This window comes from Salvelinus sp. IW2-2015, linkage group LG4q.1:29 (assembly GCF_002910315.2).
Source record: "Salvelinus sp. IW2-2015 linkage group LG4q.1:29, ASM291031v2, whole genome shotgun sequence".
Lineage (NCBI taxonomy): Eukaryota > Metazoa > Chordata > Actinopteri > Salmoniformes > Salmonidae > Salvelinus > Salvelinus sp. IW2-2015.
In genome coordinates, this window is record NC_036842.1 from 78273129 (window position 1) to 78290581 (window position 17453).

The following is a 17453-nucleotide window of genomic DNA, read 5'->3' on the forward strand; positions in this document are numbered from 1 at the left end:
ATATGTCTGGCCAGGGTGGTTCGACCTTAATTCCATTACAGATTACAGGGAACTAAAGAACAGAAAGGGGATGTTCAGGTTTTTATGGCTACTGTCCCCATGTACACAGAGAGCTAATATTAATAATATGCATGTCAATCTCTCCTGGCTCAAAGCAGAGGAGAGATTGACTTGATCATTACTTGTATTTATGAGAGGTTGCACCGAATTGTCTGTTTGAACTAATGGCACACAGCTCAGACACCCATACTATAAGGGCACAAAGCGAGACCCAAATGCAGACACAGGAGGCAGATGGTTGAGCTCAGATATTTATTATACCAAAAGGGGTAGGCAAAAGGCAGTTCGGGGACAGGCAAGAGTTCAGAACAGGCAGAGTGGTCAGGCAGGCGSATTCGGCGTCAGGACAGGTAAGGGTCAAATCCAGGATGGATAGGAAAAAACAGAGACTGGGAAAAATAGGAGCTAGGAGAAACGCTGGTTGACTTCGCAAAACAAGACGAACTGGCACAGAGAGATGGGAAACACAGGGATAAATACACTAATGGGCAAAACAGGAGACACCTGGATGTGAGTGGAGACAATCACAAAGACAGGTGAAACAGATCAGGGCATGACACATGCATACCCCAGAAGACATGCCACAATAGGTCTCTTCACAGTCCCCAAGTCCAGAACAGACTATGGGAGGCTCACAGTACTGCATAGAGTCATGACTACATGGAACTCTATTCCACATCAAGTAACTGATGCAAGTAGTAAAATTAGATTTAAAAAACAGATATAAATACACCTTATGGAACAGCCGGGACTGTGAAGCAACACAAACATAGGAACAGACACATACACACACACACACACACAAAATAACATACGCACTATACACACATGTACACATAGATTTTGTTCTGTAGATATGTGGTAGTGGTGGAGTAGGGGCCTGACGGCACACAGTGTGTTGTGAAATCTGTAAATGTATTGCCTTGGCAGCAGCTTATGGGGATCCATAATAAATACAAATACATGTCACCTCTCACCTACTGTGTATCAAACCTTTAATGGCCTAGTGAGAAGTGCACCTATTAAGAAACCCAATGTCCTTTTCATGATTAATAATACCAGCATTTATGTGTGACAATGCACCTATATCCTATGTGGCAGTAAAATGATAGACAGCCTACTGTCACATACTGAAATGTCACCTTTCACCCATGTGTTCTGATGACACCAATGTGAAATTAGATGTGCCAAAAAATATATGGATATGGACAGACAGGGTGTTTCTGCTGCTAAATGAATTTGCCACCAATGCAGGATAATGAAGCTGTCGTTCAACCTGACATTTCCAGGGTTACGTTATTGTCATGGTAAAGAAGTGAAAGTGATGGGAGGTGTTCACTGATATACAGGCATCCGCCATGTCCTACTGCATCACAGTGAGTGGATCCATGCCTTAGCTTAGTGACTGACACCTTCACATCACCTGGGCCAGCAGCCACTAGCTACTGTTCTGAACTCAAATACTCTGACCAGGCCTCTGAGCTTCAATTAAATCAAATCAAATCAAATGTTATTTGTCAAATGCGCAGAATACAACAGGTGTAGACCTTACCGTGAAATGCTTACTTGCAAGCCTTTAAATGGACGGACCCTTTTTTTTWAATTTTCACAGCAGACAGACACAGCAGGGGTTCAAACTGTAGAACCCAGTTCGTACATTTGAATATAAAAATTGATTTTATCAAACAAAACTATGCTACATTTTATCTCTGGGTCCCTCATGATGACAAATCAGAGCAAGATTACTGAATGCAAGTACATTATTTACCTTCAGATGTGAATGTATCAAAACAGTTGTGTGATAAAAGTGTTTTGTTGTTGTGCACTCTCCTCAAACAATAGCATGGTATTTAAAAGCTACTAAAAATTGGACACTTCAGTTAGATTAACAAGAATTTAAGCTTTCTGCCCATATAAGAGATGTCTATGTCCTGGAAAGTTGGCTGTTACTTGCAACGTCATTCTAGTCACATTAGCGCATGTTATCAACAACCGTCCCGGTATAGGGACACCGATCCCATTAACCAACAATGCAGAGTTTTTTTTAAGTAAGTAAGTAAGATTTTATTTTTTTATGAATAAACTAAAGTAAAAAAAGTAACACAATAAAATAACAATAACGTGGTTATATACAGGGGGTACCGGTTTCAAGTCAATGTGCGGGGATACAGGTTAGTCGAGGTAGTTGAGGTAATATGTGACCGAYTGGTTCGATTCAGTCTTATGTAGCAAAATTTGAAATTGTGTTTTTTTACATTGGACAAAAGTAGAGACTCAGAGCTAGAAAATGGTATATCATACACTACAGTTGAGAAACTATGTGAAAGTAATTCTGCTTTGAAAGTTGATAAACTTGTAACCTCACTTTTGATAAAATGTACTAAACAACCAAAGATTTCAAGACTAAAGGCTGGCTTATACTACTGGTGTGTTCGTAAATTGAATCTGAAGTGCCAGAGTGTGCTCTGCAGGTTCATAAACTCAGAGCGTTGTCAGATTGTCAGTTCGTAAATAACAGAGCGTTTTGCTCTTGGAGCGTAGGGTTGATCCGAGCGTAGTGTAGTAGAGTTGAGTAGCGTTTTGACCTAAAACAGCAGTCAAGCACCCAAGCTAACTTGGTGTTGGTGACTACAATTTTGTTGCTTGAAAAAAAATGATTATGCTTTTTTGCCAACGTTTACTGACACCGGTAATTTTCAATGCCTGCTGAGCGTTCGTAAATTTGTCAGTTATTCTGCGCTCTGGCACACTCAGAAGAGAGTGCTCTGAAATCAGAGTAGATAACCAGAGTGAATTTACCAGCTACGTCTATCAACAGTTGTCGCAGTGACATCATAAACATTCTATTGAAATAGTTACTTTCATGGTGGAGTCTTTTGTTTAGACATGTAGCTAGCTAGCTAAACAATGAACCATAATCCCAACTCATAACGTTACTACCCTGCATGAATCTGCAGGTAGCTAACCAACCAGGTTCAATGTTAGCTAGCTAACATTAGGCTGTAAATAGCAATGCAAATGGCTCTGAGATGAAAATAATATTACTACACAGATCATACACGTAACGTTAGCTAGCTATCCAGCCAGCTAACGTTAGCTACCTAGCTAACAGTACACTTCAACTTGAAGTGAAACAACTTTCTGACAAAATTAGAAATGTGTAATATCTGAAAATGTAGTTAGCTAGACTTTCTTGCCCGTATACATGGATGGACGCTTCTCTCTCTCTATGTCACGGATGCCATGGTTGCCCTTAGTTTGGAGATGTAGTCCGGAGACAGGTGTTTTATACAACAGCCTTCTGTTTGTTCTCTTTTCGACTCCTTCTGCATATTTGCAATCAAACGCCCAAATTTTCTCCATCTCCTTAGCTATCATACTCTAATTCCACTGATTTCAAAACTCTGTTCTCCAGAAAGTGGAGAGCAACACATATGCAGTTCTACTACGTGATATATTTTTAAAAATACACGTTAGAAAGGATTACCTACACATACAGACCAGCTCATATTATAGACTAAAGTGGCAGACCAATCTGAACTCATCTCTCGGCATATCCAGCCCACTCATTATCTCAGCCAATCATGGCTAGTGGGATGGTTGCTGACTTTTTCCGTGGCTAAACCAACTAGGCTTGTAATTTAACAATTTTATTTGTATTTACAGATGGCATACACGTTTGTAATTAAGGCACATGAAAGTTCACATGTTCCAGGAGGCATTTCTTTCCAAAAATAGATTTTGACTAAATTGAGAACTGTTGTCCAAATAAGTGTTTCTCAGTTCTCTCCTCATGGACCCCCAGCCGTTAGAGAGTTTGATTCAACTTGTCTATTAACACAATAATAACTCCTATGGAAATGTAACAATATAATATGGCTAACCAGAATAACAAAACGTGTTCTTCATAATGTTATTTGTAGAGATTGAGAAAGATCCATGTTATGTAAAGATAAATGTTATGTAAAAAAACATTAAAAAGGTTTCTATATACTGTAGCACCAAAAAGGGTTGTAATGATAGCAGAACACTTTTTGGTAATGATAGCAGAACCCTTTTTGGTGATATACCCTTTTTTTAATGGTTCTTTATAGAACCTCAGGAAATGGTTCATTATAGCACCATAAAGGTTTCATTCAGAACCTTATGAGCATGTTTTTTTATAGAACATTCGAAAAAAGCATTCGATATAGCACCAAAAATGGAACTGCTATTGTTATGCGTCAAAGAACCCTTATTTGGCACTATATAGAACAATTTGTTTTAATTGTGTGTTCCTATCGATTGGTCCAGCTTACCACCTACATAAACATTATGCAACCCTATTTTTACAGCGTTAAAGCGGTCATGTAATACAATCTAATGCTCTTTATAAAAAACGTTAAGCAATGACGGGTTTAGATCTAATGTCATGGTTCACCCTTCACTCTGCTTTTAAAGTCTCTAAAAAGCTTTGAAATAAGCCCCTCGTTTAGAGTCAGAATAAAATTTGAACATTAGGAACTCTCATCCTAAACACCAGCAGTCAAATGCACACACATACTCTATAATGCAATCAAAATCAGCCAGAGGCCAGGGAAATGCCAACTTGAGACAAAACTCTCCAGGGAGGTTCCCAGTGAGGTAATGGGAGGGGGACTTTAATGGTGAACTGATTTCAGCTGACTTCTCCAGCAGCCCAGAGGAAACACAGGTTCCCCTTGCGGTGTGCCACAGTCGCCCCCTGAGCCTTCACTGAGAGAAGATGTAGGGAAAGAGGGGATGTAGAGAGGTGGAGGAGATGGTCTATAATAGTCCAGATAGACCTCATCTGGACCATATACAGGATCTCTCTTCCTTTCTTTATATCACACATTCTTTCTCCACACCATCCCTTCTCCTCTCTCTCTCTACCTCATATTTTCAATATTTCTCCATTGTATGTCCTGAGGTTCCACTCAGTATGGCCTACAGGAACTTAAATGTAACTGAAATGGGGCTTTTGACCAGTCTGTCTATACTCTGCAATACTATTATGGTCACAAACAGTAGCAGATGGGAGGATAGCATGGGCGAATCATGTAGATGTTTTAAGTATCCTAACTAATTTATTGGGAAGTGATTTCTCATTTGACCAGTCTAAACAGGTTGAGTCTATTTGTGTTGAGTTGTGAGTGTGTTAATTGGAAAAATGAGAGTAGAGGAGAGGCAGCTGTTGCTGTCACATAACACTTGCACAGGGATTGAGGAGAATGACGATGACATGTTTGAAAAGAGAAGGATTAGTTGGCTGGAGAGCAGAGGCGTCATGCCCGTAGTGGGCACAAGGGCACTCATTTTTTTTTAAATATCATTTTTGTAACGTCCAACCAGCCAACAACCGCAGACCAGATGTAACCATGTCAGCCCAGGACCTCCACATCCGGCTTCTTCACCTGCGGATCGTATGAGACCAGACATCCGGAGAAGAATTTCTGTACAAACTGTCAGAAACTGTCTCAGGGAAGCTCATCTGCATGCTCGTTGTCCTCACCAGGGTCTTGACCTGATTGCAGTTCGGCGTCATAACCAACTTCAGTGGGAAAATGCCCACCTTCGATGGCCACTGGCACGCTGGAGAAGTCTGTTCCTCACAGATGAATCCCGGTTTCAACTGTACCGGGCAGATGGCAGACAGCGTGTATGCCGCGTCGTGTGGGCGAGCAGTTTTCTGATTTCAACGTTGTGAACAGAGTGCCCCATAGTGGCAGTGGGGTTATGGTATGGGCAGGCATACAGTAAGTTACAGACACCAAACACAATTGTATTTTATCAATGGGAATTTGAATGCACAGAGATAACGTGACGAGATCCTGAGGCCCATTGTCGTGCCATTCATCCGCAGCCTTTACTTCATGTTTCAGTATGATAATGCACGGCCCCATGTCGCAAGAATCTGTACACAATTCCTGGAAGCTGAAAATGTCCCAGTTCCTCCATGGCCTGCATACTCACCAGACATGTCACCCATTGAGCATGTTTGGGATGCTCTGGATTTACGTGTACAACAGCATGTTCCAGTTCCCGCCAAAATCCAGCAACTTTGCACAGCTATTGAAGAGGAGTGGGACAGCATTCCACAGGCCACAATCAACAGCCTGCTCAACTCTATGCGAAGGCAAATGGAGGTCACACCAGGTACTGACTGGTTATATGAGCCACACCCATACTTTTTTTAAAGGTCTCTGTGGCCAACATATGCATATCTGTATTCCCAGTCATGTGAAATCCATGGATTTATTTAAATTGAACTGTAACTCAGTAAACATTTAGAAATTGTTGCATGTTCKGTTTATATTTTTGTTCAGTGCATGTATATATTTTCTAACTATTCTCTCTAGTAAGTTGTTCATTCCAAGGTGCACCACGGAGCAAAGATATGCAAGACAGGACGCTAGATACTCTAGTGCATGCAGACAGTATCGTCAGTGAAGGAGGTGAGCGAGTGTTGCGTGACACACAGCATTTGATTGGAATTTTGCTGCCGGTGATAGGCAGGACTCGCAGGAGGTATGTTTGTAAATTAAGTTTATCAAGATATGTTGTATATTGATTTCCTTCTTGATTAACAAATACAGTGGGGGAAAAAAGTATTTAGTCAGCCACCAATTGTGCAAGTTCTCCCACTTAAAAAGATGAGAGAGGCCTGTAATTTTCATCATAGGTACACTTCAACTATGACAGACTAAATGAGAAAAAAAAATCCAGAAAATCACATTGTAGGATTTTTAATGAATTTATTTGCAAATTATGGTGGAAAATAAGTATTTGGTCAATAACAAAAGTTTATCCTCAGGATAGTTTGTGGTATATACCTTTTGTTTGGCAATGACAGAGTAAACGTTTTACTGTATAGTCTCACAGGGTCCCTTCACAACTGTTGCTGGTATGGCCCATTTCCCATGCAGATCTCTACGAGCAGTGAGTGTTTGGAATGTTGCTGGCCAACACGACTTTCAACCCCTCCAAGATTTTCTATGGGGTTGAATCTGAGACTGGCTAGCCACTCCAGGACCTTGAAATGCTTTTTACGAAGCCACTCCTCGTTCCCGGCGGTGTGTTTTGGGATCATATCAATGCTGAAAGACCCAGCCACGGTTCTCATCTTCTATGCCCTTCTGATGGAAGGAGGTTTTCACTCAAAATCTACGATACATGGCCATTCATTTCTTTCCTTTACACGATCAGTCGTCCTGGTCCCTTTGCAGAAAAACAGCACCAAAGCATGATTTTCCACCCCCATGCTTCACAGTAGGTATGGCTTTCTTTGGATGCAACTCAGCATTCTTTGTCCTCAAACACGACGAGTTGAGTTTTTACCAAAAAGTTCTATTTTGGTTGTTCATCTGACCATATGACAATTCTCCCAATCTTCTTCTGGACATCCAAATGCTCATCTAGCAAACTTCAGACGGCCTGGTCAGTGTACTGGCTTTAAGCAGGGGGACACGTCTGGCACTGCAGGATTTGAGTCCCTGGGGCGTAGTGTGTTACGGATGGTATGCCTTGTTACTTTGGTCCGAGCTCTCTGCAGGTCATTCACTAGGTCCCCCGTGTTGTCTGGATTTTTGCTCACCGTTCTTGGTGATCATTTTGACCCCACGGGGTGAGATCTTGCGTGGCCCAATCGAGAGAGATTATCAGTGGTCTCTGTATGTCTCCATTTCCTAATAATTGCTCCCACAGTTGATTCTTCAAACAAGCTGCTTACCTATTGCAGATTCAGTCTTCCCAGCCTGGTGCAGGTTACAATTTTGTTTCTGGTGTCTTGACAGCTCTTGGTCTTGGCCATAGGGAGTTTGGAGTGTGACTGTTTGAGGTTGTGGACAGGTGTCTTTTATACTGATAACAAGTTCAAACAGGTGCCATTAATACAGGTAACGAGTGCAGGACAGAGGAGCCTCTTAAAGAAGAAGTTACAGGTCTGTGAGAGCCAGAAATCTTGCTTGTTTGTAGGTGACCAAATACTTATTTTCCACCATAATTTGCAAATAAATTCATTAAAAATCCTACAATGTGATTTTCTGGCCTCTCACATCTTCTTAAGTGGGAGAACTTGCACAATTGGTGGCTGACTAAATACTTTTTTGCCCAACGGTACAATGAAAATGTTTTGTTGTTTTACTTTAGTACTAGCCACCTGCTGTAGCAATCCAAAATTAAACCTAGAATCTGCTTCCTATTTGCAACAAAGCATCCTTCACTCATGCTACCAAACATACCCTCGTAAAACTGACTATCCTACCGATCCTTGACTTCGGCGATGTCATTTATAAAATAGACTCCAACACTCTACTCAGCAAATTGGATGAAGTCTATCACAGTGTCATCCATGTTGTTACCAAAGCCCCATATACTACSCACCACTGCAACCTGTACACTCTCGTTGGCTGGCCCTCGCTTCATATTCGTCGCCAAACCCACTGGCTCCTAGTCTTTGCTCCTACCTAGTCTTTGCTAGGTAAAGCCCCGCCTTATCTCAGCTCACTGGTCACCATAGCAGCACCCACCCGTAGCACGCGCTCCAGCAGGTATATTTCACTAGTCACCCCCAAAGCCAATTCCTCCTTTGGCCGCCTTTCCTTCCAGTTCTCTGCTGCCAATGACTGGAACGAATTGCAAAGATCTCTGATGCTGGAGACTCATATCTCCCTCACTAACTTTGAGCATCAGCTGTCTTAGCAGCTCACAGATCATTGCACCTGTACATAGCCCATCTGTAAGTAGCCCATCCAACTACCTCATCCCCATATTATTATTTTCTTTTTTTTGCTCCTTTGCACCCCAGTATCTCTACTTGCACATTCATCTTCTGCATATCTATCCCTCCAGTGTTTAATTGTGAAATTGTAATTACTTCGCCACTACGGCCTATTTATTGCCTTACCTCCCTAATCTTACCTCATTTGCACACACTGTATATAGATGTTTTTCTATTGTGTTATTGACTGTATGTTTATTTATTCCATGTATAACTCTATGTTGTTGTTTGTGCCGCAAAGTATCATTGTACATATTTAATTAAAATGACAATTGAACGGTTTGAGGTATTCTCAGATAACCTATGYAGAAAAATACACTTTTTCATGACCACCCCCCCCATCCTCACGTACTTTGTGCCAACTCTAAAATAATCGATGCATGATGCCTCTGCTGGGGAGAGTGACATGTCTTTGTTTCTCACTTCATACATCTGTATTATGCCATTCCCAATCCACTGTCCCAGCAATTTGTTTTTAAAACATCAGTCAATTATTTTACATACAGAGACTACAGCAAACCAAAATTGGTTCTGGGAAAGTTCCCAGAACATTTGTTCGGTCATGGCCAATGTTCGCATAACACAACACTGTCCAGTTGGGGTGATGATTATAGAGTGTTTGTATAAAACATTCACCTGATGTCGCTAGAATTTTCCTAGAACACATTTGGTCTGTTATTTAAGCCTCTGCGCCAAGCTGTGGCCTTGTGCATTTTTTTCAGTCAGATATGATCAATCAGGACACAGAATATAATTTCTGGGTTATTCAAATGTTCCCATCCTCTTCATATCCTCTTCAAAAGCAAATTATGTCCCATGGTTAACAACTACTCGATTAATACCTATTGTAGGTTAGTCGAACAAGAAGCCGTGTCAGTATATACGAGACAAACAGACCACATTCAGAAGAATCTCACTAGAACAGAAGAACAGGCACTCAATGAATGAATGAAAGATTCATCTTTGGTTATAAAACCTGCAGACAAGGGGGGTGCTGTGGTTGTTTTAGACTATGAAAAATATAAAGAAGAAATTCAGAGACAACTCAGTAATGAACGTTTCTATAGAAAACTGAGTGTTGATCCCACACAGGTTTTCCAAAGGGAAATATGCTCGAATCTGGAACAAACCCTATTAAACCACTTTATCTCAAAACCTGAATATGAATATCTTTGCTGCAAATGTGCCATACGTCCATGCTTGTACATTTTACCGAAATTACACAAACCTAAAACACAGCAAGGCAACTATCCAGGCAGACCAGTGGTTGCAGGAATATAACTTTGTAGACTCTTTTATTAAAACTCATGTGCAAGCATTGCCATCATATGTAAAAGACTCTATAGACTTCATAAACAAGATCTCACCAATAACGGGTTTAAAAGAAGACTGTATTTTGGTCACATTAGACGGCGAGAGTCTATATACCAGCATTCCCCAAGTGTGGGGGGGGGGGGGGGGGGGCAGCACTAGCTCACTATTGGGAGACAGAGATACTATTATGAATATCCACCAACAAAACTTCATTCTAGAGTTTGCTGAATATGTTTTGACTATAACATTTTAGGTTTGATGATGAATACTACCTCTAAACGAATGGAACATCGATGGGTCCACATTTGCTCCAGCTATGCTAACCTTTATGTGGGTCTTTTGAAGAACGTTTGTTAATATGAAAAGGAAAATCCATTTTTTAATAAAGTCCTGAAGTGGTATCGATATATTGACAGACATTTTTTGCATATGGGAAGGTTAACTGAACAAGAGCTGTCAGATTTTATGCACATCTCAATGACATTGACCCCCAATCTCAAATTCACTATTGAACGTGACACTCAACGTGTTCATTACCTCGATATGTGGATTGAAAATCAAATGGAACCCTGTTTACAACTCGTATAGAAAAGAAACGGATATAAATACTCTATTGCAGGGGGACAGCTTCCACCCTGAGCCATTAAAAAGAGGACTTCCAAGAAGCCAATTTTTCAGACTGCGGCCGTATTTGCCACTTACAGAGGATTATCTAGAAAAAGCAGCGGAGATGCTCAATTAGGTTTCTAAGAAAGAGGCTATTGTCTCAATGTGTGGATGAAGCTCTTATTTTGGCATTGGAAAAACACGAGATGAACTGTTACAAAAAAGACCCGCGAACTCGCGAAAAGTGGGAGGTGTGGTCAAGAAACACTGGCATATTTTATCATCGGACCCAGTTTTGCCGGCTGAATTTAAAAATCCACCACTTATTGTGTAAAGGAGAGGTCGCAATTTACGTGATAAATTGGTTCACGCCAATTGCCAGCCACAAAAGAAAATCAGCCAGGCTCTTTTACGCCCTCTACCAATGGTAGCTATAAATGCAGAGGATGCGCACAGTGCAACAATATGATGAAGTGTGAATATTTCTGCCCCCACACACAGGATAACGGTTCAAATAAATGACATTATTACGTGTTCCACCACCCATGTTATTTACATTTATAAATGTCCATGTGGGCTCTGCTATGTCGGTTAAACCTCTCGTTTCTCCAAACAGAGATTAGTGAACATACAAGTTCAATCAGGAGAAACGACAGGGATTATCCAGTCGCAGTACATTTCAATGACCTGAAGCATGACATTTCTACCTTTAGATTTTGTGGCATAGAGAAAGTTAAGATATCAGACAGGGGAGGTGATATTAATAATACTCTGAGTAAAAGAGAATGTTTTTGGATTTTCACCCTCCAGACATTATTTCCTAAAGGACTTAATGATGAAATGCCTATGTAGGTTATGTTGTGAATTTGAACATGAATTATGTGCCTATTTAAGATTACTCTGTTTTTCATACGATGTACCCAATGATTTAATGAAAACTTGCTATGTCCTCATTGTGGTTTTACAGACGTGTTTCATACGTCTTATTTATACACTTTTGCAATATTTATGAAATGCATATTGTTATATTTGGTAGCACTTATTTGTTTTTCCTTTGCCTCCAACCCCCTTCGATGTGTGGAACGGATGTGGGTGGGGCTAGGTCTACATAAGGGTGCACATTTATTTTTTTAATCTAAAAATTCACAAAAGCCCTGACGAAGGCCGTGAGGATACGTAAGCTTATTAAAGATCAGTGATACTATCAAGAGCAGTGTGCGGTTTCCTTTTTYCTTCAATTTCTGGGTTATTAAAATGTTCCMRTCCTCTTCATATATTGTGTACTTGTAACACTGTAATTGATGGTTTTCTTTCTTCATCACGTTTTGAAAGTCTTATGAAATGGGATTTTAGTTGGATATCGCTTCCTTTAAATAACTTGTAGTCTTGTGTATTCATATGCTTCTTAAATACAGACTCAGAAACTTCAAACTAAATCAGGAAACCTTTTCTCAATTTCAAAATCACATTTCATAACACTTTCAACACATGTTCTTGCAACATCAGGTCAATGTTTTATACAAACATTCTATAATCATCACCACGAATGGACAGTTTTTGTTTTATGAGAACATTTGTTGTGACCTTACGAATGTTCTGGGAACTTTCACATGACCAATTTTGGTTTGCTGATAAAACATGAATTGTATATTGTGGATTTACATTACCTGGAATCCTAATGAGAACTTTTGGGGGATGTGCTGTGGTAGTTACAGATGTGCTCAACATGTTAGTGAATGTTAGGAGAACATTCCAAAGATATTTCATTTAAAATAAAACTATTTAAATAAAAACATTTTGTTATCAAAAACATTCTCTGAATTCTCATTCTCTGAATGTTTTGGTGATGTTATCATTCTAATGTTAGATAAAACTAGAACCTAACTAGAACTTAATGGAAATCTTAGCTAATGTTCTGGGAATGTTCCCCGATTGCTGGGATGATTGTTTCACTTGTTATCATATGCCCATTGATTCTATTAAGAAAGTGTGACAGTTAATAGATGACAAAAAGGGACAAAGAGGAAACTCTGACCGTACCCCTGGGGTTAGCAGTACCACAGTCACAAATACACAGAGGGTGTTCCAGATGCCTCAATAGACCTCTGTTCCTCACATCCTTCCCCTCATGGACAGTAATGGCTGAAAGTACTTGATAGACTTCCACCTCATCATCATTTATCAAGTCTTTTCAGAATTGTAGAGAGAAAGAAGTACAGAACACAGAAAGAGAGCAATGTAGCTAAGATTCTGTATTCTCTTGTAGGACGAAGCCAAAGTATTGACGGATCGATTTTTCTAAACTACCTTATAGGTTCAATGTTGCACAATAGAACACCATTAGAGATTTTTTATTTCACTAGACAAGTCAGTTAAGAACAAATTCTTATTTACAATGACAGCCTACACCGGCCAAACCCAGACGACCCTGGGCCAATTGTGCGCCGCCCGATGGAACTCCCAGTCATGGCCTCTTTGTGATACAGCCTGGATTTGAACCAGGGTGTCTGTTGTGACGCCTCAAGTACTGAGATGCAGTGCCTTAGAGCGCTGCGCCACTCGGGAGCCCAGTTCATTAGATTGAATCAGATCGAGTGTTAACCGGCGATAGCCGACACCCACATAGCTGATGTTTTGGCGATGTCGGAGGTGTAACTGCGTTGGAGCTGTCAAATTGGTGAGAAGCTGCTCTTGATCATTGTCAGGAAGCCACACCTGAGCCACTTGCGTTAGAAGTTCAGAACAAGAAAGCGTAGGCTATATAGAAATAATAATGTTCAAAATAAAAATTATTTAATGTCAGCCTAATCAAGGTGTAGATTACATCTCACATTCCAGTGTTCAAACTTGTAAACAAAGCTGAATGGTGTTTTTCTTAATGCGACTTAATGTCCGCTTTAGGTATAATGACAAGAGCTGCTTGTGGATTTGAAAGCTTTAACACAGTTCCACCTCCAACACCGTCAAAACAACCGTTATGCGGATGTCGGCTAATGCGGATCTGATTGAATAGAGCCCTAATTGGACACACATGCATGCATATACGTACACACACAACAACACATGCTAAGGAGAAGTCTGAAGAAAGGCAGTCTCAGCCTCTATAATGATGTGTTTTAGGCTTGGCTACAGGATAAAGCAGCTGTCCTGCTCCCAGGCACACAGATGGAGCAAACACTTCCACTTATTAATTTCCTATTTCATACGTGTGAAATGCAGAAAGGACATGTAAACACCATGCACAGGCACACATTAGTCATCATCACGGCTGTAATTATAGTTATTTTTAAATGACAGAACTAAATAAAAAGTTAGTCACAAAAAAAGTATTGCTTTTGTTTGTTGGAGGAGAAGTCATATTAATTTAGAAGGAAGTGTAATAAAAATGGCATTTATTTAACAATGTAATTTTGAGAGCGCTACTGCATGAATGCTCTTAGTAGAATTTTCCCTTTTCCTCTCTTTTCATTACATTTAGACCGAGGGCAAGGGGGGAGTGGGGAGCGGTGTCAAGGAGGCAGGAGATTACCCACTGGGCACACACTGGTTGAATCAACGTTGTTTCCACGTCATTTCAAGGAAGTTATGTTGAACCAACATTAAATTGACGTTGAATTGACATCTGTACCCAATGGCTATTCTGATATGATTAACTATGAATGACACTCACATTAGTTCTCCTGTCATAGTACKTGCCAATGCAAGATGGGATCTAAAACGTACAGATAAGAACCCTCTGATTCAGCAGAATAACAAATTAGAGCAAGTTACAAAGTACAAGTAATAGTTACAGTATACAGTTACAGACACTAAAATCCAGCCTATTTCTCTCTCTCTCTCTCTCGCTCTCTGTTTCTCTTTCTCGCCTTTATCCCTACTCTATTCTTCTCTCATCCTCTCTCTAATGGGATAGTCAGATTAAGCAGTTAAGGGAACCCTCTTTTCTAAGTGTGTAGTGATGGCACAAAAAAATGTAGTTAACATTTAGTTAACATTTGCCTCAAGGTTACAGTCAAAAAAGGGTTGGAATAAAGTTGAAATACTCCATAGACTGGACTGCCAAGTGAATACAAATATTGTCTTTATCTGACAGCTCTGGGACTTGACTTAAAATGCTGCCTCAGATAACAAGACCCTGTCAACAACCGATCTAAGTCTCCAAAAGACACCATCTGTTCTGATTAAACAGGGAATTCAGTTTTTTAATCACCAGCTCCGCCATTCGTCCTCCATCTGTTGAAGTAACCCTGGGCAGCCTTGTCATGACAACCTGCTAGGCAACAAGCATCACTACGGAGATACTAGAGCACTTATTGCATGACCTGAGCTTCTAATGTCCTCTATGTATTTAGCAACTATCCCATGATCATTCAGATGATCTCACATTGTCTCCTGATGCTTTAAAAGGCTGTGTTGCACTTGGGGATTGTTGAGATGTATATATGTTTGTTTAATTAGGCAAGTCAGTTAAGCACAAATTCTTAACAGTGGGTTAACTGCCTTGTTCTGGGGCAGAACAACATATTTTTACATCGTCAGCTCAGGGATTTGATCTTGCAACCTTTCGGTTACTGGCCCAACGCTCTAACCACTAGGTTACCTGCAGCCCCATATTTTACATTTAACTCTAGAGACTCAATCTAATCCAGCCTCCTTCCAGCCTCACAATATGAGGACAGTTGCAATGGCACGTGTGCTGATCATATAATGTACATCTATCTATAGCTTCTCCAAACATGTGACTGCATGGGCATGTCAGACGCATATTATGCATATTAAAATAACTAACTCTTTCTCCCTCTGTCTGTCTCTCTCTCTGTCTCTGTCTGTCTTTCTCTCTTACACAGTGCCAGAATCATGCCTAAGCAAGTGGAGGTGAGGATGCATGAGAGTCATCTGGAGCCCATAGAGGCCAGGCCCAGGAACAAATGTATCAGCTGCTTCTCTTCTCTCTTCAAGAACCTGCTGCTCACACTCACCGTGCTCGGTCAGTACCATTGTCAGCTGTTTTACCAAGCACACAATCACAATCTCTCTTTCACTCTCTTTGTCTCTCTCTCTCTCTCTCTCTCTCTCTCTCTCTCTCTCTCTCTCTGCTTTTCTCTGTCTGTCTGTCTCTCTCTCTCTCTCTCTCTCTCTCTCTCTCTCTCTCTCTTGTGTCTGTCTGCGTCTTCTTGTTTGCCTGCATGTCTGCCTATCCATATACTGTATAATGACAATGATGAATTTCTTACTTGATATATCAGAGCCCATGATGTGTCTCAAACACCTCTTGAGACACCAACGGTTTAACGTTGAGGCAGAGAAAAAGACAAGCATGGGGTGGGTTACACAAAAGGCACTTCCGACAGATGACACGGTTCAGTATTCTGGCCAGATGTGCTCTGTCCTGTTATGTTAGTGGCCAGGGCAATGGAGAGGAGAGGAGCAGCCATCTGTGCTGGCCCAGCAAGCCAGGTGACAGGTGCCCTGATCTTCCCTAGCCCAGTACCACCTGGTGCCCCCTCACCACCACCACCTGGCACCCTCCCTTCCCTTATGAGTAGAGTGAGCCATAGATAGATATAGACTATTATGGATTTTTCTGCAGTTCAGGTCATGTGGTCAGGAACAACTCCTGGCCCTAGTCATGTGTAATGTGAGGACATAGCAGGGAAGGATATGATAGTCATTTATTATAATGGAATGATGGGCAGAGTGGTAGTGATGCTAAAAATCCCCTTTTTGTTTTAGGTCACAGCGATTTTTTTGCATTCAGTGGTTTTATGTGTGTTCAAATGAACACGTGTGTGAAAATAAATGAGTGTGTGTGTGTGTGTCTGTGGGTGTGTCTGTATGTCTGTGCGTGCGCACATGTGTATTCATAATATATACAACAGACCATTTGGCAGAACACTTTCATAGCGGCTCCCTTAGTGACATCAATAATCTGCCATTATGGAAATTGCATAAGGGCTCGGTTGAGGGGTTGGGATGGGGTTAGAGATGTAGGATCCGCCATGCACAGGAAAACAAATGCCTTCCTCATCCAGCAGGTGTGCAGCATCAGTAGGGTGAGGTTATGTTTCTGAAGCTGTGCGTGATTGTAAAACAGCTGACAGATATCTGTGAGATTAAAAGGCTTGAATTGCCCCTCTCAGGGCCTGTGATCTTTGGCAGGGATCTAGCAGCAGAGGAAGTACAGCCTACGGGGGGTGAGGGGAGGGGTTGGGTCTGGGCCTAGCCTTGTCAGGCTTGAGCAGGACAGAGAGAAAGACAGAACCGGGGACAGGGACAGAGACTGACCACAGGGCCWGTGTGCAGACGGGACTGCAGGGGGCAGGAGCATTCAGAGTTCAGCTCTCTCTCTGGGGCACAGGGGGAGGAGGGGGTTGGGGTGGAAGGACACGGCTTGAGAGGTTGGGGTGTTGGGGTACCAGGGGCTAGTTTTCTATCTAGGATACATGTAGATTGGATTTGGGAAGTGGGTTAGGGATGTTTTCCAAGGTTGAACCATGGGAAGCAAAGGAGGTCTGGTGGGGTTGAGGGCACATGGTGATAAAGTTAGGGCCATTGTAGGATCAGAGGAGTCTGTTATTATTTTCCTCAGGACTCCCCTTGCTTATAGGCCTACTCCATATACTGGAGTATAGTGAGAGTGATATTATCATACCCTGATGCTAACTGACTGTTTCCTAGAAAACTTGATTCAGAG

General features: G+C 41.3%; 1 protein-coding gene across 2 annotated transcripts in view; it reads left to right on the plus strand.

Moving 5' to 3' along the window:
- LOC111962585 (excitatory amino acid transporter 2-like) overlaps positions 1–17453 on the plus strand; it is a 79311-nt gene that overhangs the window by 45975 nt on the left and 15883 nt on the right. For both annotated transcript variants that reach the window (XM_023985755.2, XM_023985757.2), the window contains exon 2: positions 15607–15746. In XM_023985755.2, coding sequence (XP_023841523.1) covers positions 15617–15746 — 130 coding nt within the window. In that variant the 5' untranslated portion in view covers positions 15607–15616. The remainder of the gene's footprint in view (positions 1–15606; positions 15747–17453) is intronic.